Raw genomic sequence first — 26,327 nt, 5'->3', positions numbered from 1 at the left:
AAAGCTGCAGTTCTAGAAGCGCATACCTCGAAAGATTTACTGCTGGCTCATTACCCTAATGAAGACGCGCTCAGTGTTGAATAACGCGCGTGATGTTGAGAGATTTCCAGTCGAACATAGCCGCGCGTCCTGCACTTCATTCGCAAATTTCATCAGCCAGAAATTTTCCGTCACAATGAATTTGCGTTAAAATTCACGAAACTAGGTGTAATAAATTCGCAGCTGCAGCAGCGCGTTTTGGTTTCAGTTTTTAACGACGCGCGTTAATATGGAGCTTGGGAATTTGAATAAATTAATAAAGAAATGAGAGGGAAGAAAAATTGGCCGAGGTGAAAATAAAGGAAATTTTTTATGCGGGAACCGGGAGAAGAGCTTCAGTCGTGTTAACTGGCCGCGAGTTATAGCCGCGCTGTAATGCGCGTTTAATATTCAGCGCCGCCAGAGCGACAATTTACGGGACCTAATGAATTGGCAGCCCTGCCTCCTCGCCTCATCCGATCGTTCTCCTCCTTTATCCTTCTCGTAAAACCTTTTCGCACTCCCGACGACGCCTTTGCCGTAGTCGGAGATAACTTCTCCGATCACGTAAGCGTCGCGTTCGACTCGGAGAGGTTCCAAAACTTCATTTTCCAACGCAATTTCCAAGTCGTCCTGCGATCCTGCCAAAGAATATGATCCTTTTAAATTCCAGCCTTGCAGTTCCGGGCGATCGCGTGTTGGGGAATATAGATCCCGGATAGATCGCCTGCCGAATTTAGGATAGGATTATTTTTCCAGGTAGCTCAGAAATTTGGCATAATGACAGCGTTCTCGCGTCCTTGAAATACGTCCTCTTTTTTTGCATCGTAAACGATTTAAACCCTTCGAAGAATCCGTTCCTGCGCACGCGGTCTGTCGTACAAATTGTTTAATAAGAAGGGTGAAATTAAAGTTTCAAGGAAGCCACGTCATCATCCCGTGGCGACCAGACGCGAACTGTTTCAGTCAATGACCCAAATCTGGTCCTGAATTTAATCCTTGTAAGGCGAAAAGGTCCGCCGGAGTAGGAGCGGATAAATCAAGGTAGCTTCTTGTTTGCCCGAAGGGACGAACTAGCGTCGGGAACCCTTTATTACTCGTACACGAGCAGGATGCATGGACGAGCTGCTCATCGCCAGACCGAAGAGCGGCGGTCCGTGTAGAATATGGAAGCGTGCTCTCACGGTGGTTTTTAATTAAAAACATAATTTAGACCGAGGTATATAACAGGTAGCTCTGTTCTCTTCTGGTGGGAACTTACCCAAAGGACCCAGACACCACTCGCATTATACATAATATCCACGGCGCAAGCATCGTCTACGCGGGTGACCTGGACCTCGCCAAGGCGGAGCAGGATCAGTAGTCTTGGTCCAGCCTGCGGTCACTCATGAATAACCCCATTAATTGCGCCCTCCGAAGCGTTAGGGGCGCACCAAACATCCTTCGAAGCTTGGCGATAGCTCCGTTCAATCGCATTTTGTCATCGCCGGAATTGGCCAATGGGAAAATCGACTCTGGATATTATTCGGCAACTACGGCTGAACTCGACATGCTAAAGGCTTTAATCGTTCGGCTCAGGAACTGGTCCGTTCTTTCCAGTGCTGACAAGTTCGCAAAGCATGAAGGTGAAACCATGAGTACGATGGCCTTTATTGAATGTATTCATTCGAGTTATTTCGGAGTCAAGTTGTACGGTTCGATGACGAAAAAGCAATTAGCGAGGTTCGGGAATGAATTCCACCGTTCGTTTTTCCTCGGGATTTCTTCGGTCAGGCTAAAAAAAATAGCTCTGGAAACAGTAACGGAAGTAAGGGACTAAATCGATTTAGGTTCTAGTTCGAAAGCCAGCCCCTCAATTACCGTGTCACTAAATAGGACGAGAGGCTTTCCTCGTACACACTCCGTTATACCTAATATACCTTGCGGGTCGTGGTCAGCGAGATGTGGACGTACGTTACGTGAGAAGCTGCTTTCGTCGGAAAGGATAAAAGTGTGTTAAAAATCCATTTGTCCGAGTTGCCGCTGTGGCGCCGGCTTCTCAGACACCGCTAGATAAAAGAAACGGCGGCGCGTGCCGCCGGAAGCGTCGCCGTATCGTCGATCGTGTCACCGAATAACCAGTTCACGACGTTGTGCGTTTAATTGAAGAGTACCCAAGTGCGTTCATCGGGCAAACGAATACCGGCTATCGCTGGCTTCTACAGCCGAGGAGATAATAAAAATCTCTTACTTTTATCCCACGCGTACCTGACGCCCGATTAATAACTGTTATTTGTTACGGAATCCGCTGACTTCATGTTCTGGTCCGAGTGCAAACATCCTTTTTATCGTTCATTACATTATATGTAGGTATTTCACAGTTTATTCCGCTACCCACAAACATTTGGACCAAAAACAACGGAGAATTCTTTGCTGTGAACTAACGCGCTTACCCGCGGTTGTTTATACGAGTAACGAGCATGTCAAATCGTACATTAAATGCTCTGCGGTTTGTTCGTGACTCGAAGGGATCTTTCTGCGTGCAGCGCGTGAGTCTTCAAAATTAAATAAAAGGGCCAAGGCGCGATTCTTGTTTCCCGCGGCTATCGCACGTGCATTAACAATCCTCGGAATCAAGTGAATGTCTGACCCAATTTTCAAGTCGATTAGATTAACGTGTTGTGTTTTTCATAATTCACACCGAGTAGAATCTTATTCATGTTTTTATTTCATGTTCCGTTAACGAATGTAATGACAACATTTCGGATCTAATATCTGACTATCTTCTCGGTATAAAGTCGCTGTATAAGTTTTTTTCTAGTTCCATAATCAACGCGCATATAATCAATCCAGCACTCTCTGTTCTGTTGTTTGAATTAGTAGTAGATGATTTTCAGCCCGCATGGCACGAAGGTGTATAAATTAAATTAAAAAATATGATTCATGTTTGCGCAAGATTAATTATCGGTCGTTGATCGCGGGTGACGATTAAATTTCGTGACTTAGGTACGCACCTAATATCGAGTTAGGTGCTGTGGATCAGAGACGACGGTTTCTCCGAGACCATGTTCACTCAATGTTAACTGAGGTAAACTTCTTCGGGAATGATTTGAATTTAATAAAGCGAGCAGCCGTTAGCTCTCGTGTTCAATAATCCACATCACGCGAGGTTAACCAAACCAAACCCGACTCGACGCAGCTGACCACATGCGACGAAAATGATTATAAATTAAAATTCTCCCCCGCTCGTTCAGAGAACCAAAAAAACTTGGTATAAAAAAAATTCCTCCACACGTACATAATTCCGACGCTGTAATCAGCTAATCCGTAGAAAACTTATACCCGCAGTGATTCGACCGTCACACTCTCCACGTTATTTCACAAACAATTCATACCCCGAAAAATGATAACAGCGATTACTTTCCACCCCGTAACCGCGGGCGACCCTCGACGCAAATTATTTCGATATCCCGCCGATCCTGCGCGGTAATTAATCCACCCGACAGATCGCGAAACGTACCGTCAGTCGCGGTTCGCCGCGGATTTTCCCGCTTCGCACCCCGGGCGTCGCGACGCCGCTCCGTCAGACGGCTGTCGGTCCTCTCCGCAGCTCTGTAAGGGTGGAGGTCCGTCCTTCCCCTTCGACCACGCGCTGACACCCACCCACCCAGCTGTCACGTGCCGTTGACCAACGAGCCGCACCGCGTGCGGTGGTTTCAGTTCCGGTACGGTGACTCGGGAAACGTCGAGTTGTACTTCTTTCTAATGGCCGCAGTGATGGCTGCGCTCACGCCGCTAATCGCCCCCAACTTAAACCGGGCGTTAGCCGAAGGGCACGGCTTGGGATTTCGGAATCCGCGTATCGCGGTGCGATTCCGGGAAGGTGCCGCGTCTGTAACCGAGCTGTGCTCCACGGATGGCTGGCTGGCTTGCTTCTTCGGGTTTTAATTTATGCGCCGCGCTGCTCGGGCCCCGGGCGTTATTAAGGCAGCCAGTGGGCACAGCAGCCGGGCCCAAGGTCCGTTGGGTCGGTTGGGTCACCGAGACGGGGCCCTAAAACAAAGGATACAAAGGACGCCGCTGTCGGCGGAGGCGTCGAGCTGACTTCTTCTCGGCTCGTAATCAGCGCGGTTTGATACGTCGGGTGCTTTTTCAGCCGGTCGACCCGGTAATGAGGTTATCATTCCCTCCGTGCCAAACCCCGCAAACCCCAGCCTGTAATTACCTCGCGAAGATTGAAAAGACGTCGATATATACCGTAGTCTCGTTGGCGCCTCGCGGATACTCACCACCCCCTTTATATCCGTGGCCAATTACCACCATCAACCCCCACGGCCCGGCTCGGCCGCTCGATTACTTTCCGCGTACGCACCCCGCTTTTCTACTCATTCGTACGCGATCCTGTTGCTCGCACAGAACGTTGATGAATTTCTAATGGAAATTGTCTTTCTAATTGCGAACGAGGTACAAGAACGGTCTAAGGGTCAATATTTTATATCTAATCGTCTGGGGAGGATTTTCACTCCCTGCAACGTGGCTCTCATTTTGGTAGACTGTAAAATCAAGTTTCAAATTTTCCAATCAATAGCTGTCCGAACGTACCGTTTCGTTGCGTCAAAATTTAAATTGACATTTTTTTTTTTTATCAACCACTGAACTGATGATGCCGAAGCTAAGTGTTTCACGAAAGAGTCGAGCCATTGAAAGAAAGTGTCTCTGAACAAGTTTCGTCAACGATTCTTTCCGCCCGTCGTTTCTTAACACGAATGCTCTCTGCAGCCCCCCGACAACTTTCGGTCTATAGAACATAATTAAACGGGTCTACAGTTGTCACAGACCGACGTCTCACACCATTTACGAATTCAAACATCTGCATCTTCGCTGTCACGGGTTTAATGCTACAATCCTAGACACGATTCATTTCTCAAACGAATAAACGACGGCTGTAATCCACTCCGGCGTTCGTTCTCCTTCTCAACTGCTTGTACCTCGAAAACTGCATCATTATTTATTCATACTTCCATTCTCGGGCGCCAGAAATATAAAAAAAAAAAATTCCTGAATACGGTCATTGCAGACTACTTCTCGACCCATTCAGCGTTGCTGCAAAGTCAAAACGTCGAGCTCGTAACGCGATCGTGCGGATAGAAAACCGGTGAAGCGATCTGTGAAAAAAAAAGTCGAAACCGCGTCACGCTCACGCGGCTAGGATCCCGGCATCTCTTTTATCGCGGGAGCAGCCGTTCGAGTCACGTATCCTTTCCCCCAGGATAAGCAGGACGGGTTGCCGCGATTGGAAGTCGCCGTTGTCCCCGGAAGATCCGGGGCATTGTTGGCGCGGATCAATACGCTTGAACCAACCCTCGCGCCTACCTGGGGTCCTGAGTCGTGGGGATGCTCGCGTAGGGTGGCATGGGCGTGGCCTCCGAGTCTCGCGGTGACGCGCTCTGGGTTCGGGGTCCCGGTTAATCCGGAGGACAGGAGTCCGGATCGGAGTAAAGTCGGGCGATACGCGTCGGCGTCTGCAGCGAAGTTGGCAGGTCCTCGGACCTGGTTTCGGGGCGTGTCGCCGGGATGGCGCCGACTGTTAATGGCCGCAGCAGCCAGACTTTAATTTCCTGTCGCTTCCGTAGAATCCCGAGCGTCGCGGTGCGCCGACTCGACGCCCGAGCTCCCGAAGTTTCGGTAGTCACCCCGAGGCCTCGGCTCCGCGAACCGAGACCCCGGAGACGAACGATTTGCATGAAAGTGTTCTTGATGCGAAGCTACGAACCGCCGTGCCGCCGCGCCGGAGGCCTCATTATCCTCCGGTGCCCGGCTCCATCTAGCGCTCCTCCGCGGTCGACGCTAATCTCGAGCTATTACAGCCCCGCGAGATGACGTCGTTAGTCCCTGGAGAGGGATACTCCGCGTCCGAACTGCCGAGGGTTTTTCCGATCCTCCGGGTCCGCCCGGCTCTATTTTACCTTCGTCGTGCACGCGGGAATCATCCTTCGCGTCGTCCCGGAATACCCGGAACTCGAGACATTTTTTTACCGCCCAGGTCCGCGTAACGTTACGCGTGCTTTGTTGTTTCTCTCTGAATGCGAATCGGTTATAAGTACGTCGATGGAAAAAATCGGTGTACATGTATACAGGTACGCTGGATATCAGTGAAATATCGGTGATAAGTCACCGAATCGTCGGTGTATGCGCACTGGTTTCTGCCAGTGGTGTTTGGGGATCGGTGGATTTTCAACGATTTAAATTTTTGAAAATTAATAAAAAATTATGTAACCTACGAGGATGCGACCGAGCTACGTAGCGATCGATTCGATCAACGATCCGCAAAGGTCACGGCCCGACGACGATTTTCGCCGGTTCCTTAGCTCCGGGCCTCGCTCTAATCCTCGTTCTCTCTTCGTGTTTCAGGATCACCCGGGGCTGCGCGGAACCCCGCTGGCGATGCTGGCGGCGCAGTGCAACAAGCTGAGCAACAAAAGTCCGCCGCCCCTGGCGGACGCGGCGGTCGGCAAGGGGTTCCACCCGTGGAAAAAGAGCCCGCAGAGCAGCGGGAGCTCGCCGCAACACTCGGGGGGCGGCGGCGGCGGCGGTTGCACGACCACAACGGGGGTGACGCAGAGGCCGACGGCGACGAGCAGCGCCGGCAGCACCGGGGGCTACGCCAGGCCTCCGGTAACCTCCTGCGCCTCGACCGCCCCCCAGTACGGAAGCGACCTCTACTTCCCCGGGACGGCGAGCGCCCAGCCGGCGAGCGACCCCCACCACCACCAGAGCAGCCTGCTCGGCAAGGTGGAGGGTGCGACCCTGGGCTCCGTTTACGGCAGACACCCTTACGAGTCGTGGCCGTTCAACGCTATGCCGGGAGCGACCCACGGCGGCATCAAGGCCGGGGACGGGGGCTGGTGGGACGTCCACAGCGCGGCGACCGGCGGGTGGCTGGACGTTAGCGGGACCGTCGGCGTCGGCGTCCACGCGGCCCAGATGGCCAACTACTCGGCGGATTACTCGACGAGCCTCGCCCTCGCCGGGAATCACTTGCTGGGCTCGACGACCGCCGGGCACAACCTGCTTCAAGACACTTACAAGTCGATGCTGCCCGGCGGGCCGCCCGGCTTCGGGCTGCATCATCACGCGACGAGCGGGGGCGGGGCCGGGAGCCCCCAGGGGGCCGGAGGCGCCGGCGTCGCCCAGGCACCCTCGCCGAGGTCGCAGAGGAGATACACCGGCCGGGCGACCTGCGACTGCCCGAACTGCCAGGAGGCAGAGAGGCTCGGACCTGCCGGTGTTCACCTGAGGAAGAAGAACATCCACAGCTGCCACATCCCCGGCTGCGGGAAGGTCTACGGGAAGACGTCTCATCTGAAGGCCCATTTGCGGTGGCACACTGGTGAGCGACCGTTTGTTTGCAACTGGCTATTCTGTGGAAAGCGGTTCACACGTTCGGATGAGTTGCAGCGGCACCTTCGAACCCACACCGGAGAAAAGAGATTCGCCTGCCCGGTCTGCAACAAGCGATTCATGCGCAGCGACCACCTCGCGAAGCACGTCAAGACGCACAGCAGCAGCAGCAGCAGCGGCAGCAGCGGGGCGAGCAAAGGCAAGGGGGCGGCGGGGGCGGGCAGCTCGTCGGCCGAGTCCTGCTCCGACAGCGAGGACAACGCGAGTCAGCAGAGTCCCATTTCGGGGCCCCTGGTTCAGGGGGCCCTGGACAGCAGCACGGCGGGTCAGCCGAGCACCAACAGCACCCAGCAACAACCGGCAACCCCCATGACCCCAATGCAGATGACCCCTCCAACCCCGCTGACACCCCATCATCCCCACCACCCGCATCTCCCGCCGCTAATGGGCCACCACCCCCACCATCATCATCACGCAACCACCGTGGTCCCCACCACCCACCACCATCATCATCATCACACGGGGATGAGCATGCACTGAGCCCGGTGGGGCCCGGAGCCGCATGCGCCAACAACGCAACGGCCCTGGGCTCCCCCCTATCTTACCCCCTGAACCTCAACCTGATCCACCACCACCATCATCACCATCATCAGGCCGCCGCGGTCGCCGCAGCCGCGGCAGCCGCGGCCGCCGCCAATCATCACCACAACTCCTACTCCATGCAGCAAAATCCCGGCACCCCGGGCACGGCGCAGACCCCCTCGCCCTCCTCCCCCGCCCCTGTACATAGTCTCTAGGTACGTGTAACGAGATGAGACGAGTATTAACCCGACGCCCCCTCTTCTAACCCCCCTTGCCGGATTTTGACCAAATTCTATTCTGGGTGAAAGATCCTGATAACGATCCGTTCTCTGTATAAAATATTATATATTGCTGCTGTAATTTTTTATATTGTGTCTGGCTCCACCGCCTCCGCCTCTGCCTCCGCCCCCGACCTCGTCGTCGACCAACCCCCGGAACCGCGACCCTTCGTTACGTACTGCGGTATATGAAATTAGTAGAAAACGAACGATGGGACACAAAGTTGGAAGAAAATGATACGAAACAAAGATAAATAACTAGATGAGAAACACCGATACAAACATGTAAATACTATACATAGTGCGTGAAAGATGATATTATATTTAAAACGATATAATATTGTACAAACGAAACGAAGAGAAAAAAAAACAAAAAAAACTAAAACAACCCAATAGAGAGAGACAAAGAAAGGAAAACATACACACGGATGTACCATACACCAAACACCCCTTCGGCGCACACAAAAACTAGCCCCGAATTTTTTCAACTCCTGGCTAAGTTCCAAATATCATATCGCGCTTCTTTCAAGAATCTCGATTCCGATCGGTGAAAATTACGAGACTCCGCCCGAATCTCAATTTTCCGTACCTCGTACTCTTTCGCCTTCCTTCTTCTCCGACTATACGCAGACGAAAGTTTCCAATATACGCACTGCGGTGGATAACCTCGGACGCAATTACAACTGTTTCACGTATACCATTATTTATGACATTTGGAACATAGCCTCGGACCGGCCCGCATATCACGCCCCCCCCCCCCCCCTCTCTCTCCTCCCTTCTAAAGCTAGTATCGTACTATAATTAATTAATTATTATTAAAATATTATTATAAATATTATTAATGAAAAATCATTTACAAAAAAAAAAAAAAATACAAACAACAAAAAAAAAAGATACAGAGGATAATAAACGATGCTTTTGTGAATAACGCGTACTTAGACTCAATTCGACTACATCATTGCCCACCGCCTGTCTATGCCCTGCTCCGCCTTACGACCCCGACTCTCTTCCTCACTCGACCCCATCTTCCGTACTCACCTGAATCCCGATAGAAAACCAGAAAAAAAAAAAAGAAAAAACGAAAAGAAAAAAGAAAGAAAGAACGGGGAGAGAAAAGTCAAGGACGCCTGCTGTATGAGACGAGAGTCCTCGCTGCCTGCCCCTCGCTCGTGCCGCTCGCTGCTGCGTATCTGCAATTTGCGTCTTGCTTCGTGATCTTCGGTGCTGAGGTGTTAGGGGGAAGGAACAACGTCGATGTCGTCTCCGTTCGTCGTCGTCGTCGTCGTCGTCGTCGTCGTCGCCATCGCCGCTGCAGCCTCCTGCTACCCTCTTGAACAAATCGACGCGGGGCCCGCGGGGATAAAGTATTGGTGAAGCTAAAGACGAGGGAAATATATAACCGGGGCCCTTCGATCGAGACACGTCTTGTTCGGCTTGGTAATAGGGTTTTACGCGATCCATACGTAAGTCTCTTTAGCCTATTTCAGCCTAGCACCTTCCGATCCCGCGGTGAACAAAAAATAAAAGAGTAATGATAATAATAATAATAATAATAATAATAATAATAAGAGAAAGACGCCGTTTTTGCCTCTTCGTCGAAACTGATATGAGAAACTGAGAAAGTAGACCTCCTCACTCTGGCACACGCGTTCCTCGCCGTTTATCACCCTGAGAACAGCTGCACCATTCACCAGCCACATTGTCGAACTCTTCGGTCTTCCGAAAGCTTCAGACCGACCAACTATCGTTTTCTTCACTCCTTTCACGCTGTACTCCACGCGTCATTTCTCTCAGATCGGGGTACGCTCGGCGTTAATCAACCCTCCGAAGGATCCCGCGGTTATTGTGACGGGACCCAGCGAAACACACGCGATGGTTCACTGATTTGGAGAATGGAGTGCTCGCAAAAACATACGCAAACACAGAGACTCGGTGATTTGCTTAACGCGGACAATCGGCAGCACCGCGGGGGTCAGCCAGCGGCGTTATTGAACTGTCGAGCTCTTTTGCAGCCTGTGCGCAAGTTTGCGCGGGGTGCGGAAAGATTTCGGAGAGAACCGTAAGAGGGTTGGACGCGTCGTTATCGAATTGCCGGTGATTTCGCGTAAAGGCATAAACGGCCAAGTCGAACCACCGCGCTCCGTAAGATAAGTGAATAAGGCTGTGGTAGGTTTGAATTATACACATCGCGTGACTATACGGCCTAGTAATTAGCGAGCAATCAGCGTAATTACTGAATTTTCGTACCGTTGGGCTTGTACAATGTGAGCTGCACGAATTATGTCGTCACGTCCGTAACTCGGGCGAAAATATACAACCGAGGTTTGTATCGTGTAAGACTGTGAGCCGGGAAAAATTTGCACTCCGTTCGGTATCGCCGAACAGAACGTCCGAGTACGAGAAATTGCAAAAAAAGCTCGGAAGAAACACGCGAGGGAAAATTCGCTGCAAGTAATACAGTCGTAGGCGCGGCGTTAACGAGGTATAACGTCGCTGACGAGGGAAATTGAATCTCCTCTCGTTCATCGCGTAACTGATTCCGGCGGCGCGCTAAACAAATTTCGCGAGGTCATAAAAGTGGAATAAAAGCGGAAAGCCGCCGGCTCGGCGCATGTAATATTGCACGCGCCGTTAGCCAGCGGAGAACCTCTTTGCTCCGGCTCTTCGATGCATGAAACGCCACGTCGTAACATCGGCTTTCCGTCCCTCGGTATACGCCCACCGGCCTCGTCTTCTCTTCTTATTTGCGACAATCCGCGCTTGCGCTCATCTGAAAACCCTCTCTGCGCTCCGAGAGCAACGGCTTCGTCTCTGTACCTAGCCGACTTCGGACCGATCTAATTGAGACACATTCGTACCGTGCGTGCAAGAGAGAGCATGCGTGAATAAAGGTTGACGGTTTTTTTTTTTTTCTCGCAAAAGCGCGAGTCCCAAACGCGATTCATTCTAGTTGTCATTTGAATTTATCGCAGCCCATTTTATACGTGTTTTAAACAACATGCTTGTGCCTTGATCTAAAAAATATATTACAATATCGTTGAGGACCTTTTCCACCTAAAGGTTGTATTTTCTAAATCAGCTTTGAATCAAATCCGAAATTCTTACGAGGAATATATATTTTGCATTTTCGAAGACAAAAGCCGCACAGTAGTTTTATCTTTCTGACTTTCGTAGCGGACAAACTTTTTCAATCCAAGTTCTTAGTTCGGAATTGTTTCAGGCCAACAAAATTAAACTCGTGGGATTTTGGTTCGAGGTGTCAAATTTTTCAAACTATCATTCTCGCATCTATATTCTGTCATGCAACCAATCGGTCTTTGAATTTTGATAGATCGTCGATTAGCACCGAGGCGAACCTCCTACGTCTGTTGATAAATTGTTTTCAGATGTAACAGACCGCAGAAGACCGGTAATCGATACGGATCTTGGAGTGGGTCGCACAAATTCCCGTTTAACTTTCTCCTCGGAGTAAATCCTGCGGCTGCTGAAAGTTCTGCAATAAGTTCTAAACGAGGATTATATTGTCACATATATTAAGTATCGCGCAACGCAGAGATCGATGAAACCAATCTGCTCCACGTAGCTAAAAATTTAGTTACCCGAATATTTTCACCGATCAATTTGGCGGCTCTCCCTCTGAGATGGTTATCTTATAATAGCCACACATTCTGACCAAATAAAATTCACCGGAATGAAATTACGAGCCGTGGCTTATACACTAGAGGCTTTGAGCAGAGTCATCGGAGCGCAGGGTGCTTTTCAGCTTTCAGGGTCAAAAGATAATCAAATGCTCCGCATTATTAGCGGGGATGACTCGACGCATGTCCCCCTGCAGGTTTACCATCGGCTCGGAGAACCGGGCGAACCCAACTTCTGTGCTGTAGAAAGTCGATACGATTTTAGGCAGGCTTATTTATTGGCTCTTCAGCCGCGATCAGCATTCGGCTTGACGATTCAATCGAGAGCAGATACGGTCTCGGTTTACTTTTCAGGAAGTAATTAGGGTAATTATAATACAGGCAACGAGCCTTCGTCTACAATGCGCTCAGATAATTAGAAGTATACAGCGACGGAAATTTTTCACCCCCAATCAAGACGAAACGGGGTGAAACCGTCCCCCGTAAAGTGGATCAATATGGCAGAGATTACGGAATAAGATCGTTATGCAAAGCAGAAGTCGCGAAGCGCGTGGGGTGGGAGGGAGGGGGTGGAGGTTACGAGGTACTACCGAGGGTAGGGAATTACGATGGGGTGGCGAACGGAGGATGCGGTTAATGTCGTGCCATTCGCAAAAGCCCAGGGGGCCGCTTGGCTGATTTAACCAACGGGGGATGCCGCGTTTGTTATTCAATTTGCAACCGGTCGCGAGGGGGTTGCTGCCTCGCGCTCGTCGTCGGCTTGGCAAGCTCCAATATCGTTCCAGAACTCCCACTCTGGTATACGATTCGCGCGTTTATACGTCGCACGAGTGCGATGTGTAAGATTCTAGATTTTAACCCTATAAAACGCGGAAAATAATTGTCGGGTGATCTCGCCGTATATAAAGGGTTGAAAACTTGTCAAATTCTTAAACTCTCCATCGGAGAAATGGATGAAGGGAGAAGTTACTCATTGTGCGTCTTATAGAATTTAAATCGAGGACACGAACAAAAGAGGCTGAAGAGAGACGAGTTTGTTTCTACGAACAATATTGAAAGGGGTGAGAAATTTTCCCTCCCGAATTCCGCACCGCTGCAGGGGTGTCGATGACAATCGCAGTCACACATGCATAATTGATTGGCGAGAGCGGCCGCATCTCGGTGTCATCCGGACCGGCACCCTCTGCGAATGTATTTGACGCTTTGCTGTAGATACGCATATACGTACAAGTCTTCACGCGTACACACACATATACATGTATATATATATATACGAGGGAGGGTAATTACGTCAGGGCAATAGTCGACGCCCTGTGACCGGCCGCACGTAATGCCGCATAACCCGAGCCGTACGGAGAGACGCTAGCGGACAATCGGCACTCGAACTGCGTCCATTAATTTTCCGCGATGCCGACTCTCGAATTTATTATAATGGACCACGAAACGTGCCTTGTATACATAGATATATACATGTATACTCGATTCAGAGACGCTGTTGCGGCCTACTTGCGGAGAATGATACGATCGCTTTTTAAATTTTTTTTTTTTTTTATTTTTTATTTCACTCGTAGTGGATCGATTACTTTTTTCGATTTCTTTTTTCTAACCTGACCATAATCGAGCCGATTCCGTCATTAGGATTCCAATTTTCTTTCACGAATAAACAAGCCATTTAACGAATTATGACCATCGCCGATCGGCACACGATAGACTTGCGTAATTCTGTAGGATTCGGGACGTGAACCAGTCGAAATAGTCGTGCCAGAGTCGGGATTAGGCTCGGAGAAATAACTTGTTTTACGATTTCTTGTTATTCAGCTCAACGATTTCACGCGCACGGATATAAAATGTAACAGGCAACTGAGATAGTAATAATTTTCAATCAGAACTTTCGTGTATATGATTATAATATCGCATTGGCGATATAATTTAACGATTATCTATCATCGCGATTCATTGCCAAATCGATCAATCCTTCGTACCCAACGTATCGGTATGGCAAAAAAATAATCAGACGGACAAAAAAGTTATTGCCATCTTTTGTACTCTTCGTACAGGTAGAACAGTTTTATGAATAATTATTATTCAAATTGTATTGCGATATGATGACGCATTAGAATCCAGCAGCACGTGAGATCTGGAGTGTGCGTGTGTGTGCGATATCACTTTATGCAAAACTCACAACTCAATTAGCGGTAATGACCAAATAGTGTAGAGTTAATTTTATGACAATGCAATTATACCCGCCGCAATTGAGGGGCAATTACCTACAATTCCGCGCGTAGAAGTAGTTGTTCGTGTACGATGTATATAATAACCAAGAATTGTTGCGACAATTACCTCGGCTGTCGCACATCCAACAATTTGTATTACTGGTTTTTTTTTTTTTTTGTTTTTTTTTTATTTCCAGTTGCCTTTTTTTTTATCCCTGCTTTGTTCTAATCTTTCTGTTATGTGAATTATGCGGACTGTCAAATGAAGAGGGAGAAAAAGAGAAGGAAAAATAATCGAAATATTATCTCGAACGGATCTCTCATTTCCGTTCATTTGTATTTACTCATGTTACGGTAATTTGATTCGTTAAAATTCAACGATGAAACGTAAACATAGGTATCTAAATCGAACACGATTTATTCAATAACCGTAATATTATTTATTGCTGATAAATCTGAAATATGCCAGGGTCGATTTGAGCCCAACACACTTGTAATTCAGTCTAAATTTCTGGGGCAGCCGCACGCGCGTTTCACACCGAAACTCGAGGTGAATTTTCTTTGGCATAAGGTTTCATCGTGTGATGTATTTTGTTTTCATCAATCGGTTGAGGATATATTCGGTTACGTGATTATTGCGTCCAACTAGATGATTATCGATTTTTCGAATTAGTTTATCAGTCCGATCCCAAAATCTCATTATCTGAACTTAATTAAATCTGCACCTCTCGTGGATGGATCCATTCAAAAGGATACAAGATGCGATATTTCTTGTTGTTAGTTGATAATTAATCAGTCAAGTCCACCGTACGTAACAAAATCATGAAATATTGAACATCACGTGTAAGTTTTCTCCTCTAGTTAACGAAGAACCCAATTGTCTTTTTGCCAGGTATTAAAAAACGTCCGGGATTGACAACCGTCGAGCGGAATCATGGGTGGGCCGTCGAGACTGCGTACCATCACTGATGATCGCTTCTCGTGCTTCGGCGTCGGCTGCGACGGTCGGCAGGAGTCACGTGTCAGGACGGCTGCATGACGAGAGGAAAACGCGGGAAGAGAAGAAGACGAAGAAGAAGAAGAAGAAGAAGAAGGAAGGAGGGATGGAGAAAACCAACTCTGGAGCTTTCACCTCCTCCCTCGCCCTCCAGCTCCAGGTCACTTCGCCACTTGGCGGCTTCGCGTTAACCAAAGTCAGGCCGCCGAGCGTCCGATCCGTCCACGAAGAAGGCTCATCCCGGGAATCGATGAACAAGTTAACGATTGGGGCGCAGAAGCGAGACACGAAGACGGACGCAGTCAAAATTCGAGCATCCACGCGCGTGAGGTTCACCGGTTGGAGAAATACAATCCCATGATCGATCCGGAGGAGAGGAAAATAGGGTATTTCGCTTATCAGGAAGGAAGAAGAAGAAGAGCAGGAGGAGGAGGAGGAGGATGGTAAAAAAGAGACGCTAACAAGGCGGATGAGGCATGTGGCAGGCAGAACTCACACGGGTCCAGCGGCACGCGCGTCCTGTTACAAAGTGCCGCCCCAATCGAGAAGGACGAAGAAAACAAGGATCAGGCGGTGTCGTTGATGCTCGGAGCTCCGGGAGATTAGGAGACCGGAGCTGCAACGCCGGCTCGGCTTGGCGCTCTCTCAGCACCGCTTCAGGAACCCGGCGTTCGGGGAACGCATAAATTATAACCCCTGATTAGACACGCGTATACACGTGTATACGTATAGTGTGTGATATACGCAAGACGTTTTTCGTTTCCAGAGACCGAGTCCAAGGGTCGTTTTTGAGATGGTGCAGCAGTCCTGCATCGCCGCACCGACTTCGATGGGCACGAATGTATGATAAACAATTTTATGGCTATGCATCGTACGGTGCACATTTATATAGATATTGTTATTTATGTATATGTTCATGTACAGACTCTTCGGCGAGGAGCTTTGTTGTCTATACTGCGGTACGTCTGCAGAATCAGCTAAGACGATGTTCGATCCATACATAATATGTATAATATGTATTCTTTTCGAATATATATGTATATGTAAATGCTTAGAATTTTATTCGAAAAGGTTCGAAAGAATCAGAGCTTATAATGTATAATTACAATATCACTTTTAATTTTGTCGACCAAAGTTCAGCTGCGATATAAAATAAAGAGAAAACGAAACGGAAAGAGGTGAAAATAAATAACATGTCTAACATTCCAATCTATGCACACAGGTATAATAATATTGCATATACTCTATAGAATAATGAATATATGCAAATACGAATATAAATAAATAAATAAATAAATAAATGTAGCGTACGACCGAATGGAAACAATTCCTTTGAAAGGAAATTTTGAATTTGAGAGTAATTAGAAGCGAGTTGAAACAAAATGAAAAACAAAAAAAGAAAAAAAAACACCAGAGAGTAAAAATATATCAATCAAATATTAAATGAAAATTAATATTTCTGTAACTCTATAAATATAACCCGCACGAATTATTATTACACTTATAACAGATCCTTAAGCGACGAATATTGCAACAATGAAATTGTATGATATGTATGTAATTTCGTAAATATAAAATTAAAGCACTCTTAATTTCCCATGCGTACTATATAAGATATGCATTAAAACCTACAAATCATCAATTCCTCCCTCGTCATCGGGGCTACATGCAATATATATATATAAAATATATAAATTAATCCGAACCCGCAGAGGCACCGGCTAACGAACAGCGGACACCACGAAAGTGGTCAGCGAATCCGTGAAATTTTGTGAAGGTAATGTGACGCCCGTGGAGCGCCGATTGAACTTAATTATTTGCCATTAAGGGTCATCATGGTGTCCGGTTTGTCTACGCGATACCGGGGGCGCCAACCCCCGGGAAAATCCCTCCAATCGAGCAGCCCGTCGTCGGTCAATTCTGCCGTGCAAGCTCGACGCTTTCGACGCTTTCGACGCTTTCGACGCTCGTTGTACGGAAAGAAACAATAATTCCTCCGTCGGGTATCGCGAAACCTTATATACTGTACGTAATGCTAATTGGTAGGATCTATGAGATGTCCACTCACCTCGTGCGTCGAATAGTCACCGGAATTAATTGGAAACCGTTCCTTTTTTCCCTCATTGGGATGCACTAATTTTACGGCGCGCTGCGATTCGTTCCGAAGTCGAGTCGAGACTGGATTAGCAAATCCGAACTGTTGTTGGTCGAGCTTTACAGCTGTCTTGTTCGAGGGTCAACAGCGAAGAAGAAATGACAACAAACACTCGGCGCCGATATCGATCGATGTCTCTACATTTGCAGGGTAAACAAGAAGCTGAGAGCACAGGGCACGAAGCAAGATTGAAATTGAATTAGAAGACCGACGACTTTGGTCTGGATCGTGATCTTCGTCAGTGTGTTGTATTATTCCGATATTATGGTGCGTTCAATCACGGAGAAGGGGCGGAGAAGATAAGGTCTATACACGAGTGAGACAACGTATTGGGTAAGTTTGGTATTTTTAAAAACTCATTTTGTCACGGCGAATTTAACGAACTGTCGCAAATTTGTTCCCCCAATTCCTTAACTTTTTCTTCCTACATGCGATATTTTATAAAAAACTGAGAACTAGAATTTTATCGTTTACCCTCAATCAATCCTGTGCCTATGCCGGTCATTATTTATTTCATCGATATACATTATTCAACCAGCAAAGATTAGTATAACCGTCGATGAAAGTGTTTACAATGATCGTTAATTGCTCGGTCTGTTTCAAATTGAACGATAGTTTAGCATGAAACCAACAACGTTGTGCCGCCTGCGAGAGATGAAATTTGAATTTTTATCACCGTGATTTGCCTACGCACGTATTTATAGTTCGTGACTACGAGAAGATAAAAAAAAAGAAATAAACTTGCGTTGTTCGATAATTAACTTATCCAAATTCGAATGTTCCATATGTGTAATAATTATTTATAATAAGCTACATGTGTATATGCCATTGCCTTTAATAAGCACGCTGCGCGTATATAAGTAACAACTTGGTATAAAATAACAATAAATATGCAAATCCGTTTAAACATTTGTACAAAGCAGCCAACGTGTATTTAATTCACGTACAACCTGTGTAATACGGATCTGCTGTGTGGAATAATTTATTCGAGGCGAGTTGTTTCGCAAGTCGGAATAACGATCAACGAGTCTGAATGAATGGATATAAAATTCAATTCAATATGTAAAATAAAAATCCCGCAATAATTTAAGTTCGTAAAATTTGGTGCGAATGCTTAAACTCGTGTGGCAGGATCGGAGGCGTTGTGAAATAAAAAATGAATACACGAGGTGAAAAAGGAACAAGAGTGACGTCACTCTCGGTAACGAAGTTTCGCTCTGCAACAGAGGTTCGGATGTAGTTTCTCAATTTTAGACCGTTTAGACGCTCCTCTCGGCAGCCCTTGCGTCGTTCATCATATTTCTGTAACCCGCTGTCGCGTTATAAGTGACAGCGATTAATCGTGTCCCGCCAACCGTTCTAAGCCAAGATCAAAGCGCAAGTATTTCAGCGCGTTGTAAGTGTTTGACGTACAAGCAAACGGCGGTGCTGCGATATCAAACTTGGACCGATATTTATTTCCATCAAAGTTTATCGAGGGCTAAGAGAAGTCTTCGTCGATATTCCCGGATCCCAAATTTCGATAAGACAAATTAATCGAAGATCAAGTCAATTCTATGCTCTAACCCTGCATCGGTTTAATGATTCGATCTAGTGGTAGGAACGGGTCGAAAAGACGCGAGTCGTTATGATAAATGAATACAGGCAAAAAGAAACCACACTCACCATTTCCGGTACGTGACAAAGACATACGCGATGACTGACTGTTAGAAGTTATAAATTGTTCCGTGAAATCTGGTACATAGGTTCTGTACCTTCGACTCGTAACTATCTACATTCCTCGGTCGACGACGGTATTTATAAAATTTAATGTCGAGCACTCTGTGAAAAAGTGATGCTAACAATCTCGCTAACTAGAATTTTTTGGAGCACGTAAACTCCGACGTAAAAGATTTTCCAACATCTGTAAAGCCGCGAGGAAATTCGCAAAACGATTGTCACCTTAGGATTTCAAGTGAACGATTACTGCAACCGCGTTATAACTTGATCTGTAAATCTTTAGGTGGAAATTATTCTATCGAAAAAACGTGAACGTTTTTCGCACGTTAGTTTTGGTCACAGAAGATCAAAACACCAGCAATTGGAGAACGGACATTTCAACATTTTACATCAAGAAATTGATTATTCTTTGTCGATTCTTCCGAGTAATAAATTCGATCATAGCCTGATCTGTTTATCGCAACAGGATATCTGGCAAGTATAATTTTGCATCCTCGTTTGGTTGATCCTGTAACCTAACATGGGTTAAAAAATAAAATTCTATCAAAATTTCAGAGCCAATTATTCGGGTCGGTTGACTGCGGCGACAAATTTGGTCTTCTTCGTCCGAAAAGCGTGAGGATTTTTAAGGACAGTTCGATAATTTCACGGGACATTGGTCGGGTATGCGGAGAATGAATGAAAATTAGTCCGCATCGTCCCGATGTCTGGTGGTTAATTGATACGTCTGCATCTGCAGTCGCTCAGCGTCGTTAGAAGGGTCGTGAAACGTCTCTGGCGTTTCGTCGCTGGATCCTTCTCCTCTGGTATAGCTGGTGTGATTTAGCGCCTCAACTTCCTGGCGATCTAGTTAACACTCTTTCCTCTTCGTCGCCCTTTCTCAGAGGCAGCATCGCCAGCTCTCGTCGTGACTAATACCCCTTGGCATATATTTTTATCCAACCATACAGCGTGGAATAGAAGAAGCGAAAAGAGAAGAAAATAAAGGAACCGGTACTCAAAACCCGCCAACATATGTGACAAATAAAATTCACACTCTCCATAAATTCTCACTTCTGCGGCTCGCTTCGCGAATGCATTTATACACTCACTCATTAGACTCTCGCTTCTCGACGGTCCGAGGTTGGATGAGTTTGACCCGCGTTTCTCAGCTTCCTGTGATTAACGTCTATCTCTCTTAATTAAGCGCTGGTAGATCCGTTGGATATTTCGTCGTCACATATACGTCGGGGTGGTAAGACTCAAAATGTCTGATAATTTAATACCCTTGTACCGATATAACGTTACGTCTTCTCGAATTGAAACTAGAGAGAAAAAAGACCACGAAGACGGAACGCGGAGTCCTTGAACATTTTCGCGAGAAAAGTCAGCGCCGAATCGGGCTAATTGCCACGTGATAAATACGTCTCGTTCGCGGAATTCCAACCCTTCGTTTCTCATTTATTTTCCACCCTCGTACGAGGTCCCGAACAGTTTTAACCTGGCGTGTCAAACGGCTGCAGGGAACGGTGGTGCGAAATCAGCAAGCATGCCTCTGCACCCAGAACCATATAGGTACCCACTTACAGTCTGCAGTCGTTTAAAGAGAGAAGGCGAAGTTCAATTACCGGGTGGTTAAACGCGATTGAAATTTTGATTTATTTTCACTCCTTGAGGGTCCCGTTAATAGCTGGAAGCTTATTACCCTCGCAGTCTTTCAATGGAGCATTTGGATTTAACAGTTCCTCTCCAAGTACGGAGATACAAAGTAGCGAAGCGAGCCACCTATAAAGGGAATGCGAATTAATACGCAGCGCCGAATGATCTGAAGCGTTGCGAATTCATCCCTGGGGCGTTTTCGTCTCTTTAACCATACGATTCGGTGACACGAGAAATCGGGCATCATTGCAGGGGTAGGAAACGCGGCGCGAGCGTTAAAGCCCAGAAACACCATGCAGGTAACGAAATACGAAGAACCAACCCGCTTCACGGGCCGCGGCCCGTACCGGGATGAAAAGATTTCCTCGGTAATTTTCGAAAAATTGCGATCGATTCATCACACGTTTTATTGGCCTTCTCAAAAGAAGTTTTCCTTGAAATTGGCTGAAAGCATTCCCGAGGGCCAGATCAAACCGTACAACAATGGAAAACTTGGCACCCCGAACGCATTTACCGGGGATGCGTTGAATGGCTCGACTTTTTACAGGGTGTTCCGACGCACCCGAACACGTATATACCGCATTGTGTCAAACAAGTATAGCGTTAAATTTGTACGACAGTGAAAAACGGGCGACAAATATTACGCGCGCGTTTATTATGTACGACTCAAGACGAAATGGACGCATATTCGGAGTTTTGTTAGCTCGGAAAAAATCTGCGATTTTTAAGCGGTCCTCCCGATTACGTAGAAATTTTGCTTACCGATCTCCGTTCCTGTTCTTCTCGGGACCGCAAGACCTTGGATAAACTTTTGGCTACGTGGCGAAGGCAAACTTATGTAAATGCGCCGAGCGAAGATCAAAGCGACGGAATGGAGAAGAGGGTACTCGTGGCATTGCCGATATTAGGGAACTCGGGGATGCAGACTGCCGACGGAAGAACACGGAACGGGGAAATTCTGTCGCAAGGGATGAACGGAATGTCGATATTCAGGACACCTCTGGAGAGAGAACTCGACGGATTGAACCACGGTGTGCAGGGTGCGAGTCCCGCATTCAAAGTAGCCCATTTACAGCCACGACCGAACTAAGTTCCAGACGCTTCGCCCGTTCGGATGAACGAGCTTTTCGAACCGCCAACGAGTCAATCTTGTCGAATTTTCCTCACCTCTGTCTATTTCAGGTTCGCGTTGTCGGGATTACGGTTTCAAAGCTTCGCTTTCAGTTGTCAGTTGCGCAAAGTTTTTCAGCCAAGTTGAACCAGATGTGACTCAATTTTATTCGAAGCTTTTCTTGTTTGTCTCAAAACGACAATGAACCGTAAACTTGACGGAATATTACCGAAAGCACTTGCGTACGCTGTTGAGCAGGATAACGAATTGGCGGGTGACTCAAGAGTAACGAAAATGTGACTCGACCGATTTTACCCTTGCGGTTCTGATCCTCCATCTCCAGCGTCCTAGTCTGCTATCATCCATACTATTGTCTAAGGGGATGTCTCACCCTCCGGAATATAAATCATGGATTTTTCCGTTCATGTTCCTTAGAACAAAATTGATGGTGTAACAATTTTTGATACTCGGAGAAAGATGTCTCTTTAACTCAACCGATCACGAGGATCCTTTCAATGTACCAAAGAAAGGTGAAATTCTGTTCTGTTTCTATCGACAATATCTTCAAGTAGGTACGTATAATATCATTGAATCGTGAGATAACTGCTGAAACTGTCCACCGCCAACCACCGTTTCAGAAATAATGAGACAGTTGTTTTCAAACTTACGATAAAACGGACATGCAAAAGTTAAATAAGCTGCAATAATTCCTGACAATGAACGGGCGAGCGTTGCGTCAGCATCAGGATCTGCGTCAGGGCGTAAGTTAAGAGTAACAAGCAAGTTGATTTTGATGAATATCCCTGAACCACTCCCCCTTCTGGAGTCGGGCGCTACATCGGTGCTTGCGAGCGTCGCGAGTCTCGACGGGATGAAAAGAGACGTCGAACTAAAATAGAATTCGTACGACGTCTCCGCAGCATCTGCACCTGGACCCGGACCCGCGAGTATCGAACGTAACGAAGACTCGGGTTCGGTCAAACGGGCGTGTAATGTATCCAGTTAGACGTTGACACTGTCGCACTGTAACTCGATAACCGGAGAACTTTCCTACCCTTCACGCCCGCGTTACACTCGTCTTTACACGCCTCGACGAAGTGACGCCGAAATTTTATCCGGTGGGAACGAGGGTGCTTCTCGTCATTCGCGAGGAACATCGCCTCGATTTTAGGTCGTTTTCGGCCGGTGATCGAGCTTTTTGACCTCGACGAAGGTCCGTAGGAAAGGTCCTCCTCCTGGAAGGGTACCTGCATTCGTTACTCGGTGCGCAGCGCGTTGGACGCGTGTGTCCAAGTTATCCTGCAGCGGGTTGTTGCCACGCAGTCACTCGACAGCACGTGTCTGGCGTCAGATATCACAGCGAAGCCCGCCCCCGAGACTTAACGATCTTCGTTATTGAATCTCTCTCCCCGAGGTTACCGCGGCGCGTCACCCTTGCCACATCATTGTGTCAACTTCTTCGTGGCGGACCTCCTTTGCAGAGTGTCACGGGCCATCCGCCCACCGCAAGACTGATCGACCCTAATAGATGCCTGCATAATGAAGCCGGGCTCGTAAGAAACCGAGGACCGATATACCAGGGTACGATCCATCGAACGTCGAGATGCGCCGAGATCGACGTTCGTCTTCGTTACAATTTGTCAGACCCTCTGCAACTGACGATCTTGTCCGACCCGTTCACTCGGAAGAAACTAATCGGCCTCTTTCCAGAGATAAGAGAAGTGCTCGAGGGCGAAACCCGTTTGCAATGGTATTATCGATATTATCGACTAGGATAGAAGCGCGCGCCACGGCAAAACGGCGACAAAGGCTGACCACATGCGAAACATCTGGCATTTAACGTGAAAGAGTCGAAAGACGACTGTTTGGAACGAAACACGCCCCCTGTCACGCCTGCAGTGTGCGCACGATGCAAGTACCGGGGAATTTATCGCTGTGCCACTATTGTTGGAACACAAGTAAATACGTCCGATTGTTCACCAATCTAGACTTTAATTGAGAATCAATGAGATCGCTCATGCGGATATACCTATTATCACCCTTGTTTTACGGGGGCAAAAAATTAATTTTCGCATTCGCGAATTTCTTCCCGCCGTTTTGTACCGCGCGTGCACATCGAATCGGAATTACTCGTGTTCGAGAAATTTCTCTAGAGGTGAGGTGAGTTCGCTCTTGGTACTATTTACTGCGAGAGTTCTTCCTGGTTAGGATATCGTGAGTGCGAATTCATTGGCGAAGAAGAACTGCAAGCAGAAGTCGGTTTCCGAGCGAATATCCATTGATCGTGATCGCTGGGTGTTAATAACGCGGTAAACGATGGCACAATAAAGAGAGGTGTGCTTCTGCGGAGTGGGAACGCTGGTCCATTATGCGTCAATTAAAGGCATTTCGCTCATTGTTTTTCGGGTGCCACCTGCCAGTTTTATTTTCCTCAAACACTGCACGGGCGCGTTTTAGCCCGTTTGATACGTCAAGCGCGTTGAGAGGGACCCTGTACAAGATTCGATCTGACGTTCGCTCGCTTTCACTGCACAATTCTGCAGTCAGCCAGCCTGCGGTTCGAGGTGTGTTTACAAAACGGCCTGATCTCAATAGTGCAACGAGCCCTAACGCACGCGGCAAACTGCAGTGCTAACTGCACTCCGGTTCGCTTCTTACAATTAATTCTCAAGCTCGCATATTGTAGGTACACACAGTACAAGGTCTAAGGCCGATGGTTTACGAACGGAGTTCCGTTGGTCTCCTCCCTCCCCAGCTTTGACCTACGAGGTGGAGATGGAAGCAACTGCCGATCGGCCAGAGGACGAGCTTCTTCGTTCTATCGTCATCCGTAATGATCGATAATTCGCAGGCTTCCGTGATCGAAGTCCCGAAGAAGACTATTGCAGTGTCATTCGCTGGGCCCCCCAGGTGGTGGGGCAGCTCCGGTCACGACGAGGTGGTGCCGACGACCCTTTCACCCGTTTACGCGAACAACGTCATGCGGCGGGGTGTATTATCTCCTCGTCGATGAGAGCTTCACCCCGTTTGTTCGGCACAGGCTGCGCATTGCGCAACACGCGACGCCGAGAGCCAAGAAGGACGAGAGTACGATGTAAAACTAACGCGATTCCCATGGCTTCGGGAGTTTCCGAGAGGATGAGGGAGAATTTTACCCTGTTTTCGACTTCGCGAAACTGGGGCACGCATGCGGGGCTACATTTTTCCGTAAAAACGCGTGTTATGCCTAACACGTCGCACCGTCAACACAGTATATGCGTGATGGTAGATAGGCTGCAGGAAAACCCACGCCCACAATTGGCATTAAATAACGCGTAACTGTTCCCCGGTCCGTGCAATCCCAGGGGGTATACTTATTCGATTGTTGACTGTATTTTATTGTCCGACGTTTTCCCAGCTACGCGGCACTGGAGCAAATCGCAGTAAACTGCGGAGGGCGGGACTCCCGTCGTCATCGGTGCCACGCAGGCTCCCACGTCGGATGTCACTCGGCCATCATCCGCCCCTGCACGCAGCCCCCGTAAGTCCCCTGGGATTTGTTTACACCAGGGTTCAAGCGGTTTCTGATATGCTTGCGGGATATTGGAAAGCGTCGATGATCCCGCTGGTAACGGAAGGCCCTCGAGAGGTTTGATTTCGGATGTTTGCTGGTCGAACGAGGACTCGGGATCTCAAGGATCCAAGGTACACACTCGACCTTGTTCTTCTGTTTACCCGAAAGTGATCCAGTCACAATGCCCGAGGAGTCGAGTCGCGCTCTCGGTTAGGTGCAAGGCGACAAAACGTTTCGTCCAAAAGAAGTCAATTCACCTTTTTGGGCTTCTGTATCAACCCCATTGTGCCCCGAAGACCCTCCGCGTCGAACAACCATGTCCTGCACATTTTTCACCGTGACATATTAGCCGCGAGAAAGGACCGTGTAATTTGCCCTATTCAGGGTGAATCTCTTCTCGTCACCAGGTGGCAACCTCTATAGAACGGAGGACCAATCACCGCTGGTTATGTGATAATAATTTCCGTATAAGTAAAACAGACGGAATTTCGTCGAGGAGACGAAGACGCCTCGTAAATAGAATAAATTTTTGGACAGCACAAGAGCCGGCCCGAGTCCCCGTCGCACTTTTGACGACTGTAAGCCTCTTTGACGTGGTTCTCTTTTGATACTTCGCGTGGATCGTGGAGGGTGCAGCTGGTCCCGCTTCGGATCCCTTGGAGCGATTCACACACGGCCTAAACGGTTTTTCAATATTGCGGTCTCGGGCCGTTTCTCGTTGAGGTTGTCGGCCGGTTGAAACCGACCGCACGACAACAGACCCGAAGACGGTTTGGTCCGAGTGCCGATGGTCAGTCGGAGTGTTCGCACGTTGACCAGACGGCTCGCGGTGCATGTGCAGGAAACTAGGAAGTGACGTAAAATCAATGATTGTAATTAGCAGTCGATACACCGGAACAGGAACGGCTGATTACGGTGATCAGTCGCACGCAGAGCTCGCTACGCGCGTAATATGATTCCACGTGGAAAAACTATGGCGGAAAAAAGGGAGATACACGAAGAGCGACGTAAAAAATGACCCGCGCGTCTTGATACCCCGGATCAA

The 26,327-nt window shown here is 48.0% G+C and overlaps 1 protein-coding gene across 4 annotated transcripts in view; it reads left to right on the top strand.

Moving 5' to 3' along the window:
- The window catches only part of LOC107219698 (transcription factor Sp9), an 89,748-nt gene extending 73,043 nt beyond the window's left edge, over positions 1-16,705 (top strand). For 3 of the 4 annotated variants that reach the window (XR_006902705.1, XR_006902704.1, XR_006902703.1), the window contains one exon: positions 15,002-16,705. Coding sequence is in view for 1 of the 4 variants with exons in the window: in XM_015658011.2 (XP_015513497.1) it covers positions 6,409-7,387; positions 7,456-8,195 (1,719 nt within the window). In the remaining 3 variants the exon portion in view is untranslated. Of the gene's footprint in view, positions 1-6,408; positions 7,388-7,455; positions 9,363-15,001 lie in introns of those variants that run through there. The other variant, XM_015658011.2, reaches the window with a different exon arrangement.
- Positions 16,706-26,327: the final 9,622 nt, after the last annotated feature.

This window comes from Neodiprion lecontei, chromosome 2 (assembly GCF_021901455.1).
Source record: "Neodiprion lecontei isolate iyNeoLeco1 chromosome 2, iyNeoLeco1.1, whole genome shotgun sequence".
In the NCBI taxonomy this organism is placed as follows: Eukaryota; Metazoa; Arthropoda; class Insecta; order Hymenoptera; family Diprionidae; genus Neodiprion; species Neodiprion lecontei.
This window is presented reverse-complemented; position numbering and strand designations above follow the sequence as displayed.